Source organism: Lynx rufus, unplaced genomic scaffold (genome assembly GCF_022079265.1).
Source record: "Lynx rufus isolate CCGP_SWC_20201006 ecotype Redwood Valley unplaced genomic scaffold, mLynRuf1.p SCAF_9, whole genome shotgun sequence".
In the NCBI taxonomy this organism is placed as follows: domain Eukaryota; kingdom Metazoa; phylum Chordata; class Mammalia; order Carnivora; family Felidae; genus Lynx; species Lynx rufus.
In genome coordinates, this window is record NW_025814897.1 from 27,221,113 (window position 1) to 27,249,091 (window position 27,979).

General features: G+C 49.7%; 1 protein-coding gene across 1 annotated transcript; it reads left to right on the forward strand.

The window, feature by feature from the left end:
• Positions 1 to 1,163: 1,163 nt before the first annotated feature.
• ADAMTS15 (ADAM metallopeptidase with thrombospondin type 1 motif 15) lies at positions 1,164 to 25,304 on the forward strand. Its single transcript, XM_047070067.1, has 8 exons — positions 1,164 to 2,120; positions 14,033 to 14,165; positions 14,683 to 14,850; positions 15,084 to 15,367; positions 20,860 to 21,037; positions 22,076 to 22,257; positions 22,363 to 22,538; positions 24,530 to 25,304. Exons 1-8 carry the CDS (start codon positions 1,164 to 1,166, stop codon positions 25,302 to 25,304), a joined length of 2,853 nt encoding a protein of 950 aa, XP_046926023.1.
• The last annotated feature ends 2,675 nt before the right edge of the window (positions 25,305 to 27,979 follow it).

The following is a 27,979-nucleotide window of genomic DNA, read 5'->3' on the forward strand; positions in this document are numbered from 1 at the left end:
ATTTAATATTTCCATCATACTTTCACCTCCTTTGCTGTCTTTTCTGGGAGCTGTGGGCTGTCCTGGAGGGTTGGTGGTTCTGGAGGCTCAAGGGCATAGATTATAGTTAAATAATTAGGAAGTGACGGGGTTTGTTATTAAACAATTTATAATTGTAAGTTATATAGTGTAATTTTTAGTAACGGTGGTGTTTAACAGCCACCTGGCAAAATCCCTGAAAATTTAACCTCTGAACCAGCCCACCCAGCACACCACTGCCTCAGGGCAGACTGTAGGCCTACACGGGTTCGAGAAGGGTTCTCCGTGTTCCTGGGAATTCGTCCTTCTGACGATATGACATTTACAGGGACAATTCTTGGTTCTGGGTCTTTTAGGGGACTCTGTGATGAAGAAACAGGAGGGACGTTGCAACGGGAGGGGTGAGGCGGGCCTAGGATGGGGAGGGGAGGAGAGGGGTCAACGGTGAGTCTTCATTCCCAGCTCCCGACCCTAACTGCCTTGAGATAAAGGCCTTGACCCAGGGAGCAGACAGATGTCGATCGGGACGGAAGTAACTGGTGTGTGGGGGCACTGGGGCATAACGCGAGGGCAAAATGCGAACCGAGACTGTAAGCGTTGGTTTCTCTAGCCAGCCCACGCCTCCTGCCTCAGCTCAACGCCACTCCCTCCCCGCCAAGTGGCTCTTCGCTCTGGAGGCGGGACCGAGTTCTCCGGTGGCCCCTGGAGGAGGTTCGGGCTGCAAGCTTTGGGAGGCTGGGAGGGGAGAAAGGGAGGGGCGCTGACTGGGCAGTCCAAAGAGGAGGGGGCCTTTAATAGGCTCGCCCAGCTCCTGGCTCTCAGCGCAGCGAGTGGCTGCGGTTCGAAGTGGCCCGGCACCTCCCTCTAGTTCTCGGCTGCAAATCTCTGTCCTTGCACTTGACAGCGATTGTACTTAAGCTCCCAGGGCGCGCTTTGCTTGGAAAGGCACAGGTAGGAGGCGCGGGCTGTTCGGGGCACGCTCACTGCTCTGGGAGGAGTCTCTCTCCCTTTGCTCTGCTTTCTGGGAGCTGCGGACTGCCCCGGAGCGTTGGTGGTTCCCGTGTGCCTGCTGCAAGGAGACTCGCCGGCGGCCGGGGAGCCGCGCCGAGCCCTTCTGAGAGTGCGGCAGTGCGCTGCCCGGCGCCATGCTTCTGCTGGGCATCTTAACCCTGGCTCTCGCCGGGGGACCCGCTGGCGGGGCAGAACCAGAGCAGGAGGTGGTGGTTCCCATTCGACTGGACCCGGACATCAATGGCCGCCACTACTACCGGAGGGGTCCCGAGGACTCCGGGCACCAGGGACTCATTTTTCAGATCACAGCATTTCAGGAGGACTTTTACCTACACTTAACTCCAGATGCTCAGTTCCTGGCGCCCGCCTTCGCCACTGAGCATCTGGGCGTCCCCCTCGCGGGACTCACCGGGAGCTCTGCAGACTTGCGACGTTGCTTCTACTCTGGGGACGTGAACGCCGAACCAGACTCCTTCGCCGCTGTGAGCCTGTGCGGGGGTCTACGCGGAGCTTTTGGCTACGGAGGCGCCGAGTATGTCATTAGCCCACTCCCCAACGCCAGCGCGCAGGCAGTGCAGCGCAACAGCCAGGGCGCACACCTCCTCCAGCGCCGGGGCGCCCCTGGCGGGCCACCCGGAGATCCCACCTCTCGCTGCGGGGTGGCCTCAGGCTGGAACCCCGCCATCCTGCGGGCGCTGGACCCTTATAAGCCGCGAGGGACCGGCTTAGGAGAGAGTCGCAGCCGGCGCAGGTCCGGGCGCGCCAAGCGCTTCGTGTCTATCCCGCGGTTCGTGGAGACACTGGTGGTGGCAGACGAGTCAATGGTGAAGTTCCACGGCGCGGACTTGGAGCATTACTTGCTGACGCTGCTGGCCACAGCGGCGCGACTCTACCGCCATCCCAGCATCCTCAACCCCATCACCATCGTTGTGGTCAAGGTGCTACTTCTCGGAGACCGCGACGCCGGGCCCAAGGTCACGGGCAACGCGGCCTTGACGCTGCGCAACTTCTGCGCCTGGCAGAAGAAGCTGAATAAAGTGAGTGACAAACACCCAGAGTACTGGGACACAGCCATCCTCTTCACCAGGCAGGTGAGTTAGATGATCTGTCACCTCTTTGGACCCAGATAACCCCATTTTCTTAGGGTCACCGTCCTTAGCTCTCCAAATGCCCTTTGTGCCAAGCAAGTGACCCCGGGTTAAAATTTTGTTGATCTCTCCCGTCTCCCACTTTGGTTCTAACAGGGACAGTCCGCTCCTGGGCTCCGTGGAGCTTCGGCTCACGTGCATCTGGATGCACGTGGGCTGTCGGAGGAGCGCCTGCTACTTCAGAAGGTGTTGGCCTGGCGTGGCCAATCAGCGCCTCCTAGATCAGGCGCGGAGGGGCCGGAACCCAGGAAGTTGCCGCCCCGGAGCCGCAGTGTGCCTCCAAGGCAGATAGGAGGCGCTCTGAGGATGGTGTTGGAGGGGTCGGGAAAGGTCCGCCCCTGTTCAACCAGGGCGTCTAAATCCTTCCAGACGGCTCTTCTGAGGCTTCTTTTCTCTTCTTGTGAAACTGGAAGGTGATGCAAGCGTTCCAGTTCGGAGCCTGGCTACATTTCTTCTGGGTAACATGTTCAGTTATCCTCTGTCCTGGGCCTGGAAAACCTGGATTGGGACGAAGGGAGTCAATTGGGATATTTTGTGGGTTGAAATGAAAAAGACAGACTCAAGTACTGGGAGCATTCCGTCCTTCTTTGCTGCTTCTCCTGTACCCTTGTGTGCTGGGCCTGCCTTCCATTTGAGGGGATTCCAGTCCATTCAGAGCAGGCCATCTAGTTCAAGCACCTGTTTGGAGGTTGGAGTTTCAAGTGGAGTTGCACTTGGAGTCGAGTTGGGAAAAATCTCTCAATTTTCCCATTTCCTTGTTGGCCGAGGGTGACCCATTTGCCCTGATGTGTGTTATGAAGCAGAGCAGCAGAGGTTACTTATGACACCAATTCACTGAAACTTCTGATGACCACACTTGACTGTAGGGCTCCAGTTTCTGCCCCTGGCAGTGTGCAGGTGGTGTGAGCTTAGTAAAGAGCATCTGGAGACCCCAGGTGCAGGACTGGAAAGGTACTGAGTGTTGGGAATGGAAAGATGGTCGGATCACAGAAGCACCTCTGCTCTTTGCTATGGCTTTATGAAAATTTACATTCACAGGTATTGTGGTGACTGGGTACGTTGAAGATTTTGGATTCTTGAAATTTCTCAGATTCATGGGACTGGGAGGAAGAGGGGCATCCAAGTGACCCGCTTCCTCTGATTTTGGGGGTTGCAACTTGAATTGGTGCCATGCTCTTGTTTTGTTATTGTCATAACCACGTCATTCTGGGAATGGCACGAATCCTTGGTTACCCATGGGGCTCTCACTCTCCACTGTTTCCAAAGGCCACTCAGAGCTGCACTGGCACACACCGGGCTGGAGCTAAAGTCTTCCACACTAACCCATTTGGCACCGCCTGTCCCCTCCTGGAATTGAACTTCCTCTTTTCCCAGCCTTCTCCTCCCACCACCTGGTTCCTCTAGGGAGGTCTTTGGCCTGAGTCTGTTTCCTTGCACTCATTCTTCCAATTGAGGTCTGTAGAGCTGCCACTGCCCAGCCCCTGCACACACTGTCTGAGTCATGGGGAAACTGCAGAGGAGGTGGCTTCGACCTCTGCACACAGACCAACTCGGCAGTCAGATTGCTGGGGGGAGAAAGCAAAGGCCAAGAACAGGATATCTTAATGGGCAAAGCAGCTGTTGGCCCATCTGCTACCTGGGATGCCCCTGTGGAGGTCACTCAGTGCTTCTAACGTAACAGACCTCAGTCTCCACCGCTTTGTGGTTAGGTTGACTTTTGGAGCCAGCCCTAGAAAGAGGACTCCTGCTGGGAGTATGGGCCACATCATCAGAAGGATTCGCGTTTTAAAGAAGAAGCAATCAAGCAGCATGACAGCTTCTGTTTGTCAGTGGTGTCTAGACCCAGGGGCTATGCTAACCATGCATAATGGGTACAAGATGCATGGCCACTTGGGTCAGAAGCAGTGATATGCAAGATGTGAATTTTGGAAGCTGTCTTTCTCTTAGGCTTCTAGAGGGCGAAGCCAGAAAGTGGGGAAGCTGTGTTGGCAGGACCAACATCCAGGTATGTGCTTAATGCTTTCGAGTAAACATCTCTGCCTCGCCTCCTTGCCAGCACAGACTTCAGGGCCTGCAGCATTCTCAGGGTCTTAGGAACTGCTCATTCCTGAATTCCCCTGGGGAAGGTACAGTATGTGGTGAGAACACGAGCCTGCAGCTGCTCTTTGTAGACAAGGCAGATGTGGTCTCTGGGAACCTGGAGGAGTCTCCTGCTGCACTCCAACGCAAGAGAAACTTGTGTTTTACTTTGTAAGGTTTAGTAGTAATCCTTTAAGTCGGGTATGAACTTCCCTGATTATTGTAATGTTGGTGTAAGCAATGCTTTTTCAAACTAAAATGAGGATATATATATATATATATATATATATATATATAGGATATGCAGTAGGATTGCATATCTATATATCTCTATCTATCTATCTCTATCTATCTATCTATCTATCTATCTTTACAGTTGACCCTTGAACATGGGTTTGAACTGCATGGGTCCACTTACAGGTGGACTTTTTCCAATACAGTATAGGACTCTAAATGGATTTTCTTTTATGATTTTCTTAATAACAATTTCTTTTCTCTAGCTTACTCTACTGTAAGAGTACAGCATATAACACATATAGCATACAAAACGTGTGTTAATTGACTGTTACTGGTATGTTTTGGTCAACGCTAGGGTATTTGTAGTTAAGTTTTTAGGGAGCCAAAAGTTATGTGTGGATTTTCGACTGCAATGGGGGTCAGTGCCTCTAACCTTCATATTGTGCAAGGGTCAATTGTATATGGTTTGTTTGGATAACAAGTTTTTAGAAATATGCTTATTTTGTTAATCACCTTTGGTCTATAATGGATCTTGAACTGTCAGACATCTTTAGAGTCACCTATTCCTTGGTCCCCCCAGAAAATTCTGAAAAATGGCTAGTGACTCTGATAGCACACAGGAAGGAAGCAGGGAAGGGTCAGTCTCCATCAGACTGTACTTCCTCCTATGAGGAAGAGGCGAGAACAGCACCTGTAGAGCTCCAGGTGCCAGGTACCTGAAGGGGGAACAGTGGGAGCATTGGGACTGATGGGCACCGGAGCACCCCCGTTGACCCACTGTCAGAGTTGCTGTGCATGAAAACAAGTCTGGGCCCAGGCTATGGGGAGACGCTGCTGTCCTCTTGGCGGGCAGAGGGAGGGGTGTGGGGTGTTGAAATCAAAACACTGGAAAGACATGACCCAGGGAGGAGACTTTGCTGTGCGCAAAGGAGAAAAAAAGAATTGATCATACAACAAATATTTTGGCAATTTGAGGAGTTTTCTTAAAGATTCAGAGTCAGTTCACGGTCTTGGAGAAGGAGCGCACATTTGATTCTGCAAAGCAATCAGTCTCCAGACTCATAACAGCAGGGTGAGGTCAGCACGGGATTGGAACCAGGATCTGTGGAGAATTACAGCCAGTCTTTCTGGGTGGACATTCATTTCCGTGAGAAGACAGGTTTCAGTGGCTTCTTGTTGCCTTGGGCAGCAGGAATGAGGTATCTGGTGCTGGGGCTCAGTAGGACTGCATTTCTCTTGGTCTCCTCTCCCTTAACCTCCGATGCCTCTGCAATTTGGGTAACTTTGTGGCAGACTGGCTTTCGTGAATTTATTCTACATTTCAAAAGTGCTTACTGAGCAGCTGTTATTTCCAGGTACTGTCCTGGGCTGTGGGGGTACAGATATTACGATGTGGCCTCTAGCTCTCAGGAATTCACTGGATATCTGGGAGCCTGACAAGGAAATAGCTTATTACACAAGGATGTGTTAAGTGCCATGGGGGAGGCATGAGCCTTCTGTTGGAAGTCCGGTGGGGGATTGTTCTTCTTGTGGCTAGAGCCAGGAAGGCCCTCTGAGGGAAGGGACAAGGGACAGGTGGCAAGAAGGTATTGGGCTTGGGAGCTGGTGGTGATGGGAAAGGAAACTTGTTTCCTGTGTTGCAGGAGTCCCTCTTCTCCATTCCACCATCTGTTTTGCTATTTGTAACATTTTCTCCTTTGAACAGACTTTGTTTTTTAGGATTTGCAATTTGTGGTTTTTCTGCATGAGTATTCCTTCATTTACTTTATTTATTCTGTTGCACTTATTTTATTTTTATTATTATTTTTCAAATTTATTTATTTTGAGAGTAAGAGTGCACAAGTGGGGGAGGGGCAGAGAGAGAGAGAGAGAGAGAGAGAGACTCCCAAGCAGACTCCACACTGTCAACTCAGAGCCCCATGTGGGGCTCGAACTCATGAACCATGAGATAATGACCTGGGTGGAAGCTGTATGTTCAACCAACTGAGCTACCTGGGCGCCCCTATTCTGTTGCACTTAGTAGGACTGTATGCCGTTCCCTCCCCCTCTCCCCTCACCATTTTTTCTATGCTCTGTTTCTCCTCTTTTGAGATTCTCCAGGGCAGGCTGCTTGCCATTGTTCTCTTCTCTTCTGTTTCCTTCATTCATGTCCTCACCTTTCTGCCTCTTAGTCCCCAGCTTGGTGCTTACCTTGTTTTGGCCTTGAGTAGTACTATGTTTTATGGGGGCACATGCATGTATTCTATACTGTGTAGAGAGGAACAGCACTCTGGAGGCTCAGTTGAGATAGAGGCTAGTTCTTTCTATAATAAATGACTTGCCATATGGCAGTGAAATTTAGCATTCAATTAAAAAAAGGTAATAAGGGGCGCCTGGGTGGCTCAGTCGGTTAAGCTTCTGACTTCAGCTCAGGTCATGATCTCGCGGTTCGTGAATTCAAGCCCTGCGTCAGGCTCTGTGCTGACGGCTCAGAGCCTGGAGCCTGTTTCAGATTCTGTGTCTCCCTCTCTCTCTGACCCTCCCCCGTTCATGCTCTGTCTCTCTCTGTCTCAAAAATAAATAAACGTTAAAAAAAATTAAAAAAAAAGTAATAAAATGATAACATGTATTTTACACATATCTCCTAATACAATAAAGAGAGTTATAGTGTTGTCAGAATCTTTTGGAAGTTGGACCTTGGAAGATATTAGCAAAGAGGGGTACCTGTAGCTTTGGTATTTAAGAGTTTGTAAATCTTTATCACTGAATGGAAACTGAACACTACTTCTGGGAGGGAGGAGGGAGGAGGGAGGAAGGGGAATAGGAGAGGAAGGAGTGGAATATGGTTGCTCCCAGACTTGGAAGGTGATTGTTCTTCTCCCTCCTTCTTTTACTTATACCAAATAAGGAAGCCTATATTAATAATGGAGGATGGGGGAGGAAGTTTGGAGGAAGGAGTGTGCACCAGAATCTTTTTTTTTTTTAATTTAAATTCCAGTTTGTTCACATAGAGTGTAATATTAATTTCATGTATATGAGTTAGTGATTCAGCACTTCATACAACCCCTGGTGCTCATCATGAGTGCACTCATTAATCACCATCACCTATTTAACCCATCCCCCCACACATCTCCCCTCTGGTAACCATCCATTTGTTCTCTATAGTTAAGAGTCTGTTTCTTGGTTTGTGTCTCTCATTTTGATTGTTTGTTTTGTTTCTTAAATTCCACATATGAGTGAAATGATACGGTATTTGTCTTTTTCTGACTTATTTCACTTAGCATAATATTCTCTAGCTCCAACCATGTCATAAATGGCAAGATTTCATTCCTTTTGATGGCTGAGTAATATTCCATTGTATGTATATACCACATCCTCTTTATCCATTCATCAGTTGATGGGCACTTGGGCTGTTTCCATAATCTGGCTTTTTTAGATAATGCTGCTATAAACATCAGGAGGAATGTGCACCAGAATCTTCTTCTTTCTTTTTCTTGAACGCTGGTTTAGATAGGAAGGCAAATGAGGTTTTCTCCCTCCTTTGGTCTTGCTGTCATCCTGTCTTTGAACTTCTTGGTAGATGTTTGTGCCACTCATGGTGCTTCCCCACACCTTGCCTTGATGCCTGGTCTTGGCTGTGTGGCACAATGGAAAGAACATGGACTTGGAGTCAGGCAGAGTTGAGTTTCAGTCCTGCCACTTGACTTTTAGCAATGGTCATTGAACGAATCAGCCACCTGGACTCCACTTTCCTTATCCATAGAAGGATAATGATGATGACAATGGTACTGAACTTAAAGGCATTATCAAGGATAAGTTACTGGGTATTCCAGAATAAGCACCTGTTGTCATCACTACCTTTGTGGTCTGTCAGTATGTTTGTTGTTGTTGAATAATTATCTACAGATCCTTTGCCAGAACTTACACTTGGGATGGCCCTGTTTTAAAGCATTCTGTCTCATTGTACTTGTAAGTACACTTAATACATGTCTGTTTTTGTGTGAAAACTATGGACTCAGCACATTCCCACTGACTTGTAAACTCCTTTAAGCAAGGAGTGCTGATTTGTAGGGGCACATGAACCCCAATGTTTATAGCAGCACTATCAACAATAGCCAAATTATGGAAAGAGCCCAAATGTCCATCAACTGATGAATGGATAAAGAAGATGTGGTATATATACACAATGGAATACTACTCAGTGATGAAAAAGAATGAAATGTCACCATTTGCAACAGACATGGATAGAACTGGAGGGTATTATGCTAAGTGAAATAAGTCAGTCAGAAAAAGACAGATATTGGGGGTGCCTGGGTGGCTCAGTCGGTTAAGCAGCTGACTTCAGCTCAAGCCATGATCTTCAGTTTGTGAGTTCAAGCCTGCATTGGGCTCTGTGCTGACAGCTCGGAGCCTGGGGCCTGCTTCAGATTCTGTATGTCCCTCTCTGTGTCCTCCTCATTCTCTGTCTCTGTCTCTCTCTCTCAAAAATAAATAAACATTAAAAAATTAAAAAAAGAAAAAGATATCTTATGTTTTCATTCGTATGTGGAATTTGAGAAACTTAACGGACCCCAGGGGAAGGGATGGAGAATTATTTTAAAAAATAAATGAATCTAAAAAATAAATAAATGAATCTAAAAAAAAAAAAGACTTTTGTGTCTTTGTAGCCCCTCCAGTGGGCCGTGCATGCTGCCGTTGTTCAGTATGTATTCATGGGAGGAAGGCACTGATACTAGTGAAAGGAGTGTGTGTAGCTCTGGGTGCTTAGGTAGCTCACCTCCCTTCCTGGGGATCATTAACTCAGCATTTTCAGCTGTCAGGCTGCAGGGTTGGGAGGAGTCAGGTTCTTCTGGCATTTCGTGTTGGCTCTTTGCCATCAGCTTTTGCCCTGGAGAAAGGAGAGGCCCCAGCAGGGAGCCAGCAGACAGGGTGCACAGGAGGGACGGGGTCAGTGTGTCAGTGCAGGTGTGGGGCAAGGAGCCAGGAGCTTGCTCAACCAGGAAAGGGGTGCAGGCGCTGCTCTAATAGCACTCTTGGCAGTCAGTCCTGTCATTCCCCTCTCCCCAGGCCTCTCCCAGGCCTCTCCCTCTTCAGTGGCCAACCTGTGCTTTGGGGGCTGAGGGTATGGGCTGGAAAGTCTTGCCATCTTGAGATTCCCCAGCCCCTTCATCTCTGGAAGCAGTACTGATGTGAGGGAAGCATTCAGCTCTCAGGCGGCACTTCTGAATTTCAGTCTTCACTCTGCCCCTCCCTTCCTGTCTGACCTTGGGCTCACTGATCCTGGGCTAGTAACTTACCTTCTCTGAGCCTCATATGTAAAATGGGGCCTGACAATGGCATCTCCCTCATAAAGCTATTGTACAGATTTAAGAACTAATACAGGAAAGCTCTTAGAACAGTGTCTGGCACCTGGTAGCAGCTCAGTGTCAGCTATTAACATTGTATTCGATATGTATCCTCTCTTGAACTGATGATTTCCAGAAAAAGCTTGGTCTTCTTGCATGCTTTGGATTTCTCTTATTCTTGTCTTAGTTACCTTGGTCTCCCACTGTAACACCATTTTGTACATCTTGAGGAATTAATATTCTAGCGAAACCCACTCTGCTGATAGATGTTTCCAGAGTGGGTTCTCTTCTTCACCAGGCATCCCTAGTCCCATTGCCCAGACACCCAGAATTGCTAATTTTTTCCCCTTCTTCTAGCAAAGCAAGGCCCTCCCATGCTTAGGGATTACAAACAGAGGTAGATTTGGGGTTGGATGAGGAAATACAGAGATGCACGCCAGAGATTCAGATGGGAAACAAGTTAAAGGCACAATATTAATACAAGCACTGGGTGGTTTTCAACAGTACTTATGCTATCTTAACTAGAGTGCTGTGGTTCAGACCAAAGACCCCTGCTGGCCTTGGTGTCAAAAGGGTTCAGTAGCTCATTCTTTAATTAATAGCTGTATGGCTTTGGGTGAGTTCATGGAGCTTCAGTTTCCTCATCTACAGAGTGAGAGGTTGACTCCCAAGTTGTGTGAGTACAATACTTGGAAGCTGCGGTGTGGCCATGAATATAAGCACTGGCCCACATGCTTACAAGTTCATAATGAGTAGGAAGTTGGCTGCATGAGAACACATATCTTCTGCTGCATTAAAAAAAAAGTTAATGTGCTTGATTTTTGTGGGTCCTCCACCCCGTACTGCTGGAAAATATGAGCATCTCAGTATGTGGCTGGGGAAATGAGAGGAGGTGGGAAGGAAGGCCACGAGGAATTGTGGTGAGGCGTGGAGGGAGTGGGCATGGTAAATGTGGATTGGGCCACTGCAAGGTACTTGCTTTCAAGTCATGGCTCTCCAATCCTAAATTATTTTATGAAAAGGTACAGTGAGAAAACAATAACCTGGGAAGACCAGGGTCTTGGCCAAGATGATTCTTGGGTCATCTGGAACAACAGCTGTAGCTTCAAGGAGAAATGGCAAATTACCAGAAATAGTGAGGCAGGTAGGGGCTGGGTGGGAAGTGCCTCCACCCTCCAGGCAGAAGGAACCAGAACAGTTTCTATTTCTGGAGACAAGGGCCTGAGCTGAAGAGGTTAAGGCAATTTGAGTGCATCTGAGTTCATTCCAGAAGGGTGGAGACATTCAGTGCCACAAATGAGGCACTACTGAGCCCTGCACACCCGCCTGTAGGCGTTCAAAGAACTAAGATCCAGCAATTCTTCATTTGAGTCCCTGGCTGGGGGAAGAGGGCCAGGCAGAGCCCCTGACCCCAAACAGCTGCATCTTCCCACAATGAAGACACTGGTTACTGCAAGCCTGCTGCTCTCAGCTACACCCTGACCCTCAGGAAATCTGCCGGCTCCTTCCTTGTTCCTCTTGTTTGATCCAGGGAAACCGGGATTTCTTGATGGAAAGAACAGGTTGCTCCTGGCCAGGAAGGGTCTGCAGCTGCATGTCTATGCTCCAGAGAGAATCCACCCTCCTGGAGAAGAATGGAGGCCTTTTTTTGGCTTTAAGGACCTTCCAGCGGCAGAGGCGGGCTGCTGGGCAGTGGAGCTCCAGTGGCTAATTAGACCCCAGTCTGAGCTGTCAGTCTGGTCTCACCATTTCTGCTGAGCAGAGCAGCAGATGGGATTCTGAATGTCCACATGGGTGACCTTCACTTTTCTGGGAGTTCGTTTCATGGATTAGTAGACAAGATCATCCTTAGGGTTCTTTCCATTCTAGAAGTTTATCATTGTGTGTGTTCCTTTCATAACCTACAGGGCCAGAAGGGGCTGAGCACCCTGGGATCAGGGAAGGAGCAGAGGAGACTGAGGCCTGAGGAGAGAAGTGACCTGCCCCAAAACACACATCTACTTAGTGGTGGGGCCAGGGCCAGAGTCTAGGCTTTTCCATTCTTGTTCCCATGCCTTTTCTCTTACACAAAGCCCGCAGTGAGTGTGCATGGTGGCCCCAGGATGGTGTCATGTTTGTTCTAGAGGCTCTCCCTATGGGCTGTGACCACTAGACGAGAATTTTCAGAGACCCCTGCCTTAGTGGGGAGGCTGTACTATAGTGTCTAGGGATGCATGGGCCCAGCCCCCTCCCCCTTCCATGCCTCTGTGCAAACCTCTGTTCTTTCCTTCTTTGTCCCCTGCCTTCTTCTCCCTCCGTTCTCAAGCTGCTCCGTGTGACCCCGCCCTGTTCCTCAGCAGTTGTGTTCCTTAAACTGCTTGTCAGGTGAACTTCCCCTCCCAGGTTTTGATAGCAGTTCTTTTCTAGGTCTCAGAACTCTGAAGGAAGGAGAACTTTCTGGAAGAGTGAGCCTTTGGAAAGGGAAGAGTACTTGGAAGAGAGGGAGTTTGAGGTTCACCCTGAAGAGTTCCAAGAAATGGCAGACATGCCACATGTGAGCCCAGGACAGCAGATCAAGGCCAGGCGTCCACCGCTCATGGTTGACCTGTGTATTCTGGAGTCTGATTACCCTCCCAGTTCTTTGGCCACAGTTAACACTCATTAGGAGGTGTGACTATCACCTGACCATGGGAAGCCAAGTTTGACTGCTCAGGTGGTAAACTTTGGAAGGCTCTGGATTAAATTTTGCTGATTTTCTGTACTATGACCACTTTTCCTCCTATGCCTCCTGGCCCCACTAACTCTGCTGCCCAGCTGTTCCCCACCATCAGCATGTGCATGCACACGCACGTGCACAGAGCCCTAAAGAGAAATAAGATTGAGAACAGCTCTGGGTGTGTTTATGTGAATGCCTTGGCTACCACGGAGAACACACACCACTCTTTCTCCTGGGAATTCACTTAGGAGCTGCTGACCAATCAGCTGTGACATGGTGCAAAGAATGCTGGTAACCAGTCGTACAGACCCCAGTGCACATCTCCGCTCTGTGACCTGGGCCTCTCTGAGCGTCAGCTTCCTTGTCTGTGGAAGGTGATAATAGCAGTCATTCTTCCAGTGGGATGTTGTGAGGATTAAGTAAGGTCATGCACGTTAAGTACACACACGATGTCAGCATTTAATAAATCATCGCCATGATTAACTGTGAACATGGGCCTCAGTTTTCACCTTTGACAAATAGGTATAATGATGTATCTGCCTCCTAACACTCTCTGGGGGATTAAAATGAGATGATACATGTAATAGTTTCTTGTAAACTGTGAATGAAGACAAGGATGTAATGGAAAGAATACTGGTATCACTGATTCAACAGTGTCTTCTCTATTGTGATTAAGTATCTTGTCCTGTTTCCAACTCCTGGGCTCTTAAGATATGTAGGTGCATTGATGGCTCAATAAGTTTATTAAGATATCCATCCCCAGAAGTGCTTCCCATCAGGGTTGTTGCAGGAAGTCCTAGTTTCTGATGCAGGTTTCAGTACAAAAAAGAGGGACTGTCTTCGGTGGCAGTTCATTTATTTTTTGTTCCTAGCAGCCGCTGAGCCAGTGGTCCCTTTGAACTTCTGTAGCCAGTTGAGCTATGTCTGGATAGGAGACTGTATCTGCCTCATTCTGCCTCCTCCCAATTCAAGGAAGCCAAATCTCTGGCTTGGGCGGGTCCTTGGCCCATGACACTTTGGCTGAGAATCTGAGCTTAATTCACGGTTGTCCAGTCACTCCGCAAGGACTGAGACTGCTCAGAGCTGACTCTGGATGAGGAACACACTTGCCTTCCACTCCCACCTGCCTCAGTTGTCCATGACTGGAACCTCACCCAGCTGTAGGAGTCGCCATTTTCTGGTTCGGAAGTCTGTCTCTATATAAAGCAATGACCTTGTAGTTTAATTTTGTACCTCCTAATTTCCGCCCACAGGATCTCTATGAGTAGGATTTGGGCACAATCTTCTCAGTGAGCCATAGGGCTTTCTTCCTGATGCTTCCTCCCTCAGTCTGGGTTGATTCTATGTGTAGCCCTGCAACCTTCTGAGAGAAAGGACCTGTCTAGGAAGGTGCTGGACTTCGTTAGACTGGGAGTTGGGATGAGCTGAGCATCCCATAGGATGCCTTTCTTTCCTCCAGGCTCCTTCTGTACCCCATCCTAATTTCTGCCTGGCTTCTTGCTTCTCCCCCACCCTGGCAGGACCTGTGTGGGGCCACCACCTGTGACACGCTGGGCATGGCTGATGTGGGCACTATGTGCGACCCCAAGAGAAGTTGTTCTGTGATCGAGGATGATGGGCTTCCATCAGCCTTCACCACTGCCCATGAGCTGGGTAAGGTTGGAGGGTACTCTTGGGTACGGGGAGGAGAGCTCCCCTCTGGGGTCCTTTTGGATTTGCCCTGGGTGCTTTGGTCAGGGGGTAGACATCTGTCTTTGCTTCCTCATGTCCTGAAGCTTTAGGGATCCTTTCTTAGGGTCAGAGTCTGCCTTAGCAATCGCTTGGTTTTATTTTTTCTGATTGCCCCAGCCCAGTTGGCCAGCAATATTGTCTGACTCAGCAGTCAGAGTATCTCATCAATTAAGCATGAAGGGGAGAATATATTAGATAACACTGCTGCTCTCATTGAGCCCACAGCCTGATGGACAGGACAGAGAACACAAGAACACTATCTTAACATTTGCAAAGTAGTCAGTCTATCACTAGGTAGAAATGACCAGCCTGAAAATTGCTGACATGGGCTCTCTAGCTTCCTCAGCTGAACCGCCCTCCCCTCCCCTCCGCCCTGCTGCTTTAAAACTGCATAGCCCACATCCTTCTGCCCTCTGAGTCCTCTTGCCTCACCCCACAGGCCACGTGTTCAACATGCCCCATGACAATGTGAAAGTGTGTGAGGAGGTGTTTGGGAAACTCCGAGCCAACCACATGATGTCCCCAACACTCATCCAGATTGACCGTGCCAACCCCTGGTCAGCCTGCAGTGCTGCCATCGTCACCGACTTCCTGGACAGTGGGCATGGTAAGCCAGGGTGACAGAGGAGGGACTTCGGGGTTGTCACTGGAGTGACTGCTCACTACCTCTCTGCACCTGTCCTCTGTTACCTAAGGTGTGCATGAGCCCAAAGAGTTGGGTTCTCAAGGGAGTCCATTCCACTGGCTCTTGCTTCAATGTCTCCCTATCATTCAAACTCACGGCTAGCTGAGCTCACCTTTCTCAACTCATCTTTGATGAATGTCCTTGGCTCCCTGTAGGTGACTGCCTCCTGGATCAACCCAGCAAGCCCATCTCCCTACCTGAGGACCTACCGGGTGCCAGCTACAGCCTGAGCCAGCAGTGTGAGCTTGCCTTTGGTGTGGGCTCGAAGCCCTGTCCCTACATGCAGTACTGCACCAAACTGTGGTGCACTGGCAAGGCGAAGGGGCAGATGGTGTGCCAGACCCGCCACTTCCCCTGGGCAGATGGCACCAGCTGTGGTGAGGGCAAGTTCTGCCTCAAGGGGACCTGTGTGGAGAGACACAACCTCCATAAGTATAGGGTGAGTGTTCTGGAGCTGAGCGGGAGGCAGGGGGTGGACTCGGAGGCCTCCAGCGGGAACAGGTTTGCTGTGTAGCCATAATTGTGTCACATTGCTGCACTGTGCCTCCATTTACCTGTCTGTGGTCCTATCCCCTTCTTGACTCTAAGCCTGGAGGCAAGAGATATGGTAGGTCAGAGAACTTGGTGAGGCCTTAGACATGTGAGGAAAGTCTTTCATGTGGAATAAGGGGGCCCAGCCTTGAGTTCTGTGCCTCATCCTACCTGGGGAGGAGTGAGCACTGAACCCAAAGCCAATCACTAGATATTTGGCATTCCTCACTTGTTGGCTCCTTCCAGCCTCCCCTTATCAGCTATTTCTTTTTCTTATGATAATGATGACTAAATTTATTGAGCACTCACTCTAAATTCTTTATTTAAACTTTTTAATGTTTATTTTATTTTTGAGAGAGAGAGAGGGAGAGGGAGAGAGACAGACAGACAGACAGACAGACAGACTGTGGGTGGGGGAGGGGCAGAAAGAGAGGGAAACACAGAATCTGAAGCAGGCTCCAGGCTCTGGGCTGTCAGCACAGAGCCCAACACAGGGCTCAAACCTGTGAACTGCAAGATCATGACCTGAGCCGAAGTCAGACACTCAACTGACTGAGCCACCCAGGTGCCCCTATCATCTATTTCTGAGTGTGTTCTGTTTCCAGGGAGCTCTGGGCCAGAGGTGAACCAGGCTCAGAACTGAAAGGAAACAGACCTTTGGGCAAGCTTCAGTAATTTGCTACATTCCAAACCAAGTTTCTGTCGTGATTGTTTTTTGAAGCTAAGACATAACTGAGCAAAAGTTATTTTTTTCATGGTAAAAAGAATAACAGTTGAATAAGAACAAATTTTAAACCCCACATGTTCTCTGAATATAATAAAAACTTTATATTCTTCTGGTCTGGGGGTGGGGTCACAAAGGGATTGGGACTTTGTCGGACAGGAATAAGCAGTCCATCCTCTTTCTGGATCCTGGAGATGATGGTCCCTTCCGCATCCTTGTCTTGGATGCAGAGGACCTTGCCTTGGGGTTTTATGTACAGGGGGGCAATATAATACAAAAGCATTTGCCAGCACTTTATCAGTTGCCCTGAGCTGGGTTTGGTACACAATTATGTAAAATCTTGTTCTATGTTTTGGGAACATATATTTAATTAAGCCTTTGGCCATTTATTAGGCATCATCCCACTGTATTCAGAGAACTATGTGAGGTACTGTGTGGTGGTCAGTGAAAGAAATAAAACATGGGTTGTGTCTCAGTGGGCTCACAGTCTAGTGGCGAAGCTAGAAATGTCACTGTAATCCAAGACCCAGAGAGGCATGTATTCAGTGTTGAGATAGAAGTGTGAAAATGTGTCATGGGGGAATAAGGAATGAGAGATTAATGATGACTGGGGGGGGGGGTTCTGAAAAAACTTTGGCAAGGAGGTTGGATTTGGAGAGGGACTTGAGGAATGAGTAGGGTCTCAACAGGCAGGAGCAAAGTCAGGGACGTGGGGCAAGCTGGAGGGGTGGACAGGCCAGAGCTATATGGGAAACATCTTTGGGGGTGTGGTTTGGGGCTAGTCTGGGGTTGCCTTGACCACCAGAAGGTCCCGAGGACAGGCCAGCCATGGCCAGCTCCTTCTCTTGGGAAGAGGAGTCTGGAGGATAAAGATGTTGCCCAAGAGGATACTGGATATAGGAAATGTGATCTGAGAAGACAGTATTTCCACATGCTTTCTGGAATTCTCAGTCCATCAACAGCAACATCCACCATATCCTCAGTCTCTTTTCTGGACATTCCCTTCACCACCCTGGCCCTTCACAAAGGACACTGCCCTAATCAGCCGAGGTCAAAGCCAAAGCTTATCTTACTGATCACACAGCCCCAGTGCTGCCCTGGGATCTCATTTGCAAGAATCACACTCTGACTACCAAGGCCCTGTTGTCCAGCCCTCTAGTTTTGGACTCCAGCAATTCTTCCATCCCACCTGCTCTTCCTGTGCCCTCACCAACCTCCTTCTTGAGCTGCAATTCCGTGGTCCATTGTTAAAATCACTCCTTCATGTACACTCGTGGCTCCCATGCCCCTGCCTCTCTCTGTCGTACTCGCTAGGATAAACCACTGTCCTGGTGGAATCCAACTGTCACTCAACTGTGCAGGTGGAGGTGAGTGCGGCTGGAGAAAGACATGGAACCATGTTCAGTGGGTTCAGCTTAAACTAATGGCCTGACAACTTAGGGGGGCCTGCAATGCTGCTCAGGAGTCATATGGTATTTTATTTCCTTTACTGCATTTGTCCTCCCAACATCCTACATGATTATATCACACCTTCGCCTCTCTCTGCCATTACCAACCCTTTCTCTTCATTTCCACTTTTGCCAGTAGTCTTTCTTCCCATCTCATTAATAAAAAAACAAGCAATCAAGTAATCAGAAGAGAACTTCCACCAACTCCCACCACCACATCCACTGTCTGTCCTGCTTCTGTGCTTGTAATCTCTACCTTTCCTCCTTTGCTATGGATGAGCTGCCCACATTCTCATATGGGGCCTGGCGGTGCAGTGCTTTGTGCTTAGGATAGTATCCCCTCTATTCAAGGAAAATGCTCCATAAATTCTTCCGTCTCTCTCCTGCAGTGTCAGATTTCCCCTCTCTTGAGTTGAATCATTTCTATCAGGATACAAACTTGCTATAATTCCTCCCATCTTAAATAAAACTTCTCCTGATCCTACTTCCTCTCCATAAATCAAAATCTATCTCTCTGACTCCCTTTACCACAAAGTTCCTGGAAAGAGTGGTATGAAATTTCTCTCTCCAGTTCCTGTCTTGCCATTTTTCTCTGGAGTCCATTCCAATCTGGCTTTCAGTCCCACTATTCCTCTAAAAATAACTCTAACTAAGGTCGCCAAATGGCCTCTACACTGCTTAAGGCAGTGATTGATTACCATCCTCATATTGTCTGACCTGTTAGCAACATTTGACACAGCTGACCACTCTCTCCCCTGGGAACACAGGCTCGTGTCTTGGTTTCCCTTCTCCCTACTGGCTGCCCCTTCTGGTCCCCTTCACTGGCTCTTCCTCATATTCTTGTTTTTCCATGTTGGGCATTCCAGCTTTCAGTCCTTAGCTCTCCTCACTATCCACACTGACTTCTTAGGTGATTCATTTAGGCCAATGGCTTTAAGTACCATTTACACTGATACATTGAAGACTCCCAGATGTGTATCTCCAGCTCAGACCTCTGTCCTGAACTACAGACTCACATGCCTCACTGAATCTTGATTTCTCCATTCAGATAAGCATCCTAAACATAACATCTGTAAAACCAAGCTCCTGATCATCTGTCCTGAACTTGCTTTGGCAACTCCATCTTCCCGTTGCTCATGCCAACCCTCTGTTCTCTCACACCCGCCCATCTACTATTTCAGCAATTCCTGTTGATTCTATCTTCAAAATAGATGCAGAATTGAACTATTTTTCCCACCTTATCTGCTTCCACCCTGTGCCAAGCTACTGTCAACTCCCCCTTGGATTCTTGCTCTTGGCACCCTAGCTGATCTCCTTGCTGCTGGTCTTACACCTCACAGACTGTTCCCAACATAGGGGCCAGAGGGATCCTTTAAAATGTAAGTCAGGTCATGCCACATGCTCAGAACCCTTCAGGGACTTTACTCCGTGTGCTCTGGACAAGTGAGTCCTCTATCTGCCTTCATCTCCTGTTTCTCTTGCTCATGTGATGCTGGAGCACTCCAGGCCCGTCTCTCCTTAGGGTTTTTGCGTTGCTCCCTCTGCCTAGAATGCTCTTTCCCTCCTATCTGCACAACTCCCTCCTGTACTTCCTTCAGGCATCTGCACCACCGTCACCTCTGTAGTGAAGTCTCCATGACCCCCTGTAATGGAGAGCAGCCCACCTCACCAAGGCCCTCTCCACCGCTCTCTCCCCAGTGCCTGCATTTAACCGCTTCTGACACAATATGCCCAGGCCTGTTTTTATTGTCTATCTTCCCCTGCTGGGATGCAGTCATTTTCAGGGCAGGGATTTGATGCACACAGCGTTGACATGGAGTAAGAACTCAATAGGTATTTGGTGAATGAATGGCACATGGCAGGAGTGTTTCCTGTGAGATGAATGTACTGAAGGATTAAGTACTGAAGGAAAACTGGAGAAAATGAGGTGTATACACAGACTCTTCAGTTTATTAGTGGTCATGTCAGGCCTTTGAGAGAGCAGCTTCCCAGGTGTGATGGGGACAAAACCCATATTACAAGGCACCGAGGAGGGAGGAGGTGGAAGGAGCGAATGTAGAGACTCTTAGGAAGTGAAAGGCCAGGAGGAGGTGGGGTGCTAGTTGCAGGAGGAGGTGGGGCTAACAGCAAGTAATTCTTTCACTGGATGAGAGACATGTTGACTCAGTGAAGCAAAAGCTATTGGACAGAAGGGCAGATAGAATAACTATGCTGCATGTATGCCTAAGTTAAAGTATTTAGATTACATGCAGCCAGTTCCTGATTAGCTCCATGTGGGTTAGTCACTTTGGATGATGTATGAGAGCATTTTAATCCCAGGCTTGTACAACTAGGCCGCTTCCTTTGTTGCCCAACTGATGTGTGTTCAGGGGATGAAAACTCGCTTTACTGGCATCCTAAGAAAAACAATAATGAAGACTATACCGTTTCTCTCCCCTCTCCACCCTCTTGAAAAATGAAACAACACTGCATAGTTCACCCTGAAGCCAAACAAAGTTTTGGGATTGCTTTGTAGTCTCCTATCTTCATTTCCTCTGAGCACAAATGTTAGAACCTCTTGCAGTGAAACTTTCTCAATTTCAGCCCGATTGAGCTTAAGATCTGCTTAAGTCTGGTTTGGAGAGGAGTCTGGATTATGGATCATTTATAAATAAAAATATTCAAGTATCTATGGCAACAAGGTTTTCTGGCAAGACTGGGAGCCCGCCCCTGCCTTAGATTTAGAGACTCTTGTCAATACGCTAAGAGTAGGTAAGGAGAAACCCATCTTGCTCGGTGGCAAACACAGTGCTAGGAATTTTCACACACGATGTATCATTTAAATCTGTCTGATCTCACACCTGAGTATTACTGGTCCCATTTTTGCTAATGAAGCACCTTAAATTTAAGGAGGTTTTACCCCTTGCTCAAGACCACCCATGTATGTGGTGAGGGCAGAGATGATGACAGAACTTGGCTATCTGACCCCATAGCCCAAAGGGGCTTGTCTTCGGAGTGGCCTCATTTATAACTGGGTGCAGTTGGCATTTGCTACTGACCAGGTTGAAGTGTTCTGTGGGCGCTGTGTGGACCCTGACCATTTGCTTGTCATTTTCCCCTTATGATCCACAGTGGACTTCATTCCAGTGGGACGGGATGGAATGGTGGGGGCTGTACCCGTGTAGCTGTTCTGCAGGCTCCCGGTGTGCATCCGGCCGCTGCAGGAGTATGACAGACTCTTTCTCATAGGTGGACGGTTCCTGGGCCAAATGGGAGCCCTACGGCCCCTGCTCACGCACCTGCGGGGGGGGCGTGCAGCTGGCCCGGAGGCAGTGCAGCAACCCCACCCCTGCCAATGGGGGCAAATACTGCGAGGGGGTGAGGGTGAAATACCGATCCTGCAACCTGGAGCCCTGCCCCAGCTCAGGTGAGGAGGGGAGGGCAGTGTTGGCCTGTGCCCGGGGACATCGAGGCTGGAGAGCACCCCTCCCTCATCCTCCACACTCTGGATACTTCATGGCTGCAGATTGACAGCAGTCAAGATTCTATCCCCTAGGACAAAGTCTGGAAGTGCAGAGGAGCAGATTCCTCTTGGGATCATTTCTTCCCCACTCCCCTTGGGCGGGGGTGTTTTCTTCCCCCTACTTAGGCTGGGGGGCTAAGTGGCCCAAGAGAGTGACACACTAGATGTCCCCTTAGTTAATTAAGTCTCGCAAGCCCATCACTCATAAGCAGGGACTCTTTATCCAGGGTCCATGAGCTTGGAGGGGAGAAAATTACATCTCTATTTTTACTAGCCTTTTTAAATTTAAAATTTATCATTCCCTTCAGTGAGTTTAGTATAGTTTTTACTAATCTTTCTATCTAAAATTATTATTTCTTTTAATTAGCAAACTGCAATGCTAGTGGCACTACACGCGACTTGGTCCGCAGTAGAGATCTTGAATATGTTCATATGACATTTCAGTTATTGCCATTTCTCAGAATGCCATTTCTTCTCATCACTACTTGAAAATGACGGTGGTTATTAGACTCATTATTGAATCTTGTTATGTATTGGGCTAACAAGGAGCACACATATCACAAATATGTTTTGATATATATTGATAGTTGTATATCAGTATAATTAGTATTATTTGTCGTTGATGTAATTTATTTTATTCATGTCATAACATTCTGAAAATAGTTTCAGAAGACTCCTGAAGGATTGTGTAGCCCCAAACTGTTTAGGGTGTCTGTTATGGAGGGAATTGAAGGCGGCCCATTGTTTGGGGGTTGTGTGATTGGCTGTGACCTGCATCCTTTGGTCCTAGCCTGCTTTAGTTCTTTGAGAAGGGATGAGGATAACTCAGATGAGGGTAAGAGGTGTTGAAGGCCACAGGCGCTGAGCACCCTGGGGAGGAGGGCTCTCTCTCCCCCATCACTCCTCCCTTTAGCTTCCTGCCTGTGCTTCCTCCCTCCTCAGCTTCCGGCAAGAGCTTCCGGGAGGAGCAGTGTGAGGCTTTCAATGGCTACAACCATAGCACCAACCGGCTCACTCTTGCCGTGGCATGGGTGCCCAAGTACTCAGGTGTTTCTCCCCGGGACAAGTGCAAGCTCATCTGCCGAGCCAATGGCACCGGCTACTTCTATGTGTTGGCACCCAAGGTGAGTGAGCATGGGGCAGGAGACCAAAGCAGAGACAAAGTCTTTGGGATGCATCTGGCTGAACTGCCCTTCTTTCCTTTTCTCCCTTTCCTGGGGGCACTGCAGGTGGTGGATGGTACACCATGTACTCCTGACTCCACCTCGGTCTGTGTCCAAGGCAAGTGCATCAAGGCTGGCTGTGATGGGAACCTGGGCTCCAAGAAGAAATTCGACAAGTGTGGGGTGTGTGGGGGCGACAATAAGAGCTGTAAGAAGGTGACAGGCCTCTTCACCAAGCCCATGTGAGTTCTGGGTCCTGGAGCAGGGGGAGGAGGGCTGAGTGGAGCTGCCCCCAGGTGGTGGAAACTTGGGTTAGACTGGGGTAAATGGGCTGTGCCCTTGGTGTAGGGGCCACTCAGACTCTTCTGGGAGTATGATATTCAGCCAGCCAGCCAGGCAATTGACAGAGATGAATGCTTGAGGAGTCCACCACTGAAAAGGAGATGATATTTAGGGAGATGGCAGAGAAACATTAGAGTCTATCTAGAGTTCTAGAGTAAGACTGGCCAGTGTTCAGATCTCAGTTACCCATTTTCTGGATGATCTTGAACATGTGACAACATCTCTGGAATTCTGGATTTCCTCACTTGTATAGTGGGCCTGACATGAATATATTTCCTATTGTGCTATTGTGAAGATTAAGGGTGTTACTCTAAGTAAAATGCTCAGTGTAGTACTTGGTGCATAATAAATGCTCACCAAATGTTCATGATGATGATCACAAAACACAAAACATGCCTGGGGACAAAATGTGACAGCCTGCCCATCTCCCGGAGCCTGAGGCCCTGGCCTCAGGGATGAGATTGAGGTGAGAATGGCAATAAACGGCAGAGTGAGTGGCTAGGACTGATCGATTCCCTCTTCCTGGGAGATGTGTACAGGGTCAGCTGAAGAAATGTCTCTAAGCTTCTTCTATTCCCACCTCCAGAGCCCGGCTTTCTGAAGTCCAGCAGGTTCCCTTTTATTTTCAGGGGGAATGTGCTCCTTTGGAAAGTCCTGCCTCAGGTTCTGGAAGGAGCTGGAGCAAGCAGAGTCCCTGAGCTCTCAGTTGAGCAAGGCTATGGTTGGCTCTGAAAACTTGGGAGGCCAGGTGCTATGATAGAAAGGCCTAGATGGCTGTCCAGGAGCCTCAGCTGCCTCTTCTGGACACAGTGCCCTCTGCTGGGCCTGTAGGTGGGCAAGTTTTCTGGGAACAGGTGGCACTGCAGGTGGGTGGTGTTCACAGGGATCTGCAGGGGGTGACCAAGTGGAGAATTAAAGGTAAACACCCCCAGACTTGCTTCACTGGCTAAATGGCAGGCACTCCTTTCATGGACTAGTGGAGCTGGAAGGAGCCTTAGATATCATCTAGTTTGACCCCCTCACTGTATGGGTGAGCACCCTGGAACCCAGAGAGACTGATTTGTCTGAGCCACCAAGGAGGTGGTGTCCAAGCCAGGGCTTCATCTGGGTGCCCGACTCCAGGGCCAGTGTGTCTCATTACGTCTAGTCCCAGCCTTGGGCTCAGGGACTGAAGCCTTGCCTTCTGTTCCTCCTCCACCTCCTCCTCCTTCTCACAGTTAGTATATATTGAGTGCTTACTGGATGGCAGGCACTGTGCCATAGGCTCTAGGTGCTTTAATGAGGTATGTGTGATTATGATCTCCATTTCACAGATGAGGCAACTGACAAGCTAAGTGACTTATCCCAGGCCAACAGCTAAGCCAGTGATAGAGATGGGTCTGGCTCCAAAACCTGTGCTTTACTCCTGCCCTAGAATTCATCACCATGTAGGGGTGTCTGGGTGGCTCAGTCGGGGAAGCATCCGACTCTTGATCTCAGCTCAGGTCATGATCTCTCATGGTTTGTGAGATTGAGCCCCACGTTGGGCTTTGTGCTGACAGTTTGGAGCCTGCTTGGGATTCTCTCTCTTTATGCCCCCCCCCCAAAATAAAGACATATGAAAAAAAATTTAAAATAAAAGAATTCACCACAGTATAAATATCCTGAATAAAAAAGGCCACAGGGTGGTACAGCCAGTGTATGTAGCTTCAGATGATGTGGTGACAATCTGAGGTACTGCCTTCCAGTTTGTGTGCCCCCCCTGACCTTCCGTGCTGTGGTTGAGCAGTCTCTGCCATCTTGGTGACCTCCTGCAGGGGTTGTGAAAGGGGCATCAGCTATGACTTTAGAGGGGGATGAGGGCATTATGTCCAGGCAGGTGTCTAATGTACGATCCCCTTTCTCACCACAGGCATGGCTACAATTTTGTGGTGGCCATCCCTGCAGGTGCCTCGAGTATCGACATCCGCCAGCGTGGCTACAAGGGGCTGATTGGAGATGACAACTACCTGGCCCTGAAGAATAGCCAGGGAAAGTACCTGCTCAATGGGCACTTCGTGGTGTCGGCCGTGGAGCGGGACCTGGTGGTGAAGGGCAGCCTACTGCGCTATAGCGGCACGGGGACCGCGGTGGAGAGCCTGCAGGCCTCCCGGCCCATCCTGGAGCCCCTGACCGTGGAGGTCCTCTCTGTGGGCAAGATGACGCCACCCCGGGTCCGCTACTCCTTCTATCTGCCCAAGGAGCCTCGGGAAGACAAGGCCTCTCACCCCAAGGACCCCCGGGGCCCCTCTGTGCTCCACAACAGTGTCCTCAGCCTCTCCAATCAGGTGGAGCAGCAGGGCGACAGGCCCCCTGCACGCTGGGTGGCAGGCAGCTGGGGGCCTTGCTCTGCAAGCTGTGGCAGTGGCCTGCAGAAGCGGGCGGTCGACTGTCGTGGTCCCCCAGGGCTGCATGTGGCGTCTGCCTGTGATGCAGCCTATCGGCCGGTGGAAACGAGAGTCTGTGGGGAGCCCTGCCCGACCTGGGAGCTGGGTGCCTGGTCGCCTTGCTCCAAGAGCTGCGGCCGGGGATTTAAGAGGCGTCCACTCAAGTGTTTGGGCCCTGGAGGGCGGCTGCTGGCTCGGGACCAGTGCAACCTGCGCCGAAAGCCCCAGGAGCTGGACTTCTGTATCTTGAGGCCATGCTGAATAGGACTGTCCTTTTCTCCTTCTTACTCTCTGCCCAATTGGTGCTGCCAGTGTTCTGACCAGCTGGAGCCGTGGGCAGAGGGCAGTGGCTGGGGGTCCATGCCATGACGTCACCCACTTCCAGGGACAAGGACCAGGGACAGGGGTGAGAGGTCCCCTCCTCCTCCCTGGCCTCGGTGGGGGAAGCCAAGTGACTAATGCACAGTCTACCTCACGCCGGGCTCCTCCAGGGCCCAGTCTCTGGGAGAGGCTGAGAGGTGCGGGCACTGGGTAGAGGCGCCGGGCCTGGTTTCCAAGGGACCTGGAGGATGGGCACCTCCCAGGAAGAACTTCAGGGACCTTGGCCCCCATCAGGGAGGCCACAGGCTGCTGGAAGAGCCATGGCCCAGCAGCTTGGCACCCTCAGGTGGCCCCGGGGGGCTCTAAGCCGTTTCTGAACAGGCAGATTTTTATGGTGCTGTCAGCCCACCTTTTCTTTCTGACTGACAAGGACTGAATAATGAAAAATGGCTGGGGTGGGCCAAAACTGGTGGGAGAGTGGGATTAGGTATAACTGGAGCCTGGGCCACCCCGTTTGGGAAGAGGTATATGTGTAGGGGGAGTCTGGAGGTTTCTCATCGGTTTTCTACTCCTGGCCCTCCCTCAAGAGCCACCCACCTCTTCTCACTGTGTTGTCTATGACATCAGGCTGGTGGGAGGGCTTCCAAGTACATGCCCTCTGACACATTGCATATAGATATAGGAAGCCAATAGGGAGCCTACTGCCTTCTTCAAGAGGGATCTGACCATTAAAATAAGATACAAGGGATGATGGATTCTGTGGTAAAGCACGGAGTTTGAAGAGTGACGTAGGGGGTTCTGTATCACTGGTGGCTGGGCTTGAACTTATGGCGCACAACACCCTGGGATGGGGAGGAGGAGGCCCCAGTTCAGATGGCTTCTTCCTCCAGAGAGGCAGGTATAAATAGGGCTGCTACCTTAGCTCTGTGTTGCCTCAGAGAACCTTCAGAGTGGCCATGGTCTTGTCCCCACTAAGAAGGGCGTGGGAAATGCACAGAGGGCTAGGTGCTGAACATCCACATGCCTGCAGGTTGGTTTTCATCTGGCCAGCTACATATGGTCTGGCTTTGGGCACATCACATGACATTGCAGTTGGATAGTGGGGTTCACTGTTTGCTACCTCAGGCTATGCTCTCTGGGAACCAACATTTGTCCCTCCCTAGGGGCAGTGGTGACCCTGGTGCTTCCAGCAGACCTGGCTGTTGTCCTCCATAGACTGAGCTGCCCAGACACAAAGATGATTGTGTGGTGCATTGTGTCCTGCTCCTCATAACCCAGCCAACCACCCACTGGTGTTCCAAATATGAAGACAGGATCTCTCTCCTCAAGTGCCTTGGGGACAGGTTTCAGGTGACATCAAGAATCAATAATCTGACCCAGAAGCCCTTGGCAGCCACAATGAGAACTCTTGTCTATCCTGGAAACATGTTGGGGATATAGATACCAGGGTGTTTCCTATAGCTCCACATGGGAAGATGTTTTGGAGTTAGCAGTCTTTGGTTAAGCAGGGTATTTCTTGAAGGTGCAGCTGCTCCAGCATGTACATGGGAGATTCTGCTTCTGAGTCAGGTAATATATACTGGACTTTAGCAAGGTGACATCAGAGCAAGTATCTTCCCTGGGAAAGGGGTTCATTCCTTTTATTTGGCATCCCCTAATAGCCAGAACCCCCAAACCAGCCATCCAGGCAAGCCTCTGGGATGGTTTTCCAAATTCCAGCCTAACCCCAGGCTGAGCCCTCGAACAGCGCTCCCCCAGAGGGGCCGAGGGCATGTGGATTTCTGAGGCAGGGCTACAGTCACTTCTGAAGACTGAAGTGAGGAGGAATCTTCCCCCCTGCATGGGTGAACACTGTGGGGCTGCAGCATCAAAGGGAACCCAGGGCTCTAGGGCAGATGTGGACCCCCACTAGCCGACGATAGCACTGCACCCTGTGCTTGGTGCACCCATCCTTGGTGAGGAGGTGGTGGCACAGGGGCTGTGCAGAATGGGCAGGGGAATGGGGTGGGAGGGAAGGGAGCTGCCATCAGTGGGGGTGACTGGCCCCCTAGCAGAGCAGCTTTACAAATTATTTCAAGGAGGGACAACCTATCTTGTTCCTGACACAAGCTGGGTCTCAGTGCTTTTTTCTGTTGTGATGTCTTTCTTCTTCCTTTTTTTTTTTTCTTTTTAAAATAAGTATGACCAAGACAACTTGGGAGGTTTGTCTTATCCTTGACCATTTTGCTAATCCAACCATGCTCTCCACGGCTGAGCAGAGACAAGCCTCAAGGTATAGGTTTCTGGTGATGGGATAAAAAAAAAATTAAGGTGGTATCTCATGTCTGTGGAAGAGGAGGGAGATTCTGTGGGCTCCAGAAACTTCTTCCATGGGGTGTGGACCAGTAAGGATCTGGGCTCTGGAGCCCCCTGCCTCCTCTGCCCTTTGTGTGCACTGACTAGAGGAGTCCAACCTTGTGAACCTTGCTGTGCTGGAGTAGAGGGCTGGGTGAGCTGGGGGGCTTGGTTGTTCCCAGCCCGGGAGTTGGCTCCCAAAGGCACTAGACACTGTCACTTACAGAGCCCCCTTTGTGTTTGGTTCTTTTGCATTCCACGTGCTGCAGAAGGATGGAAGG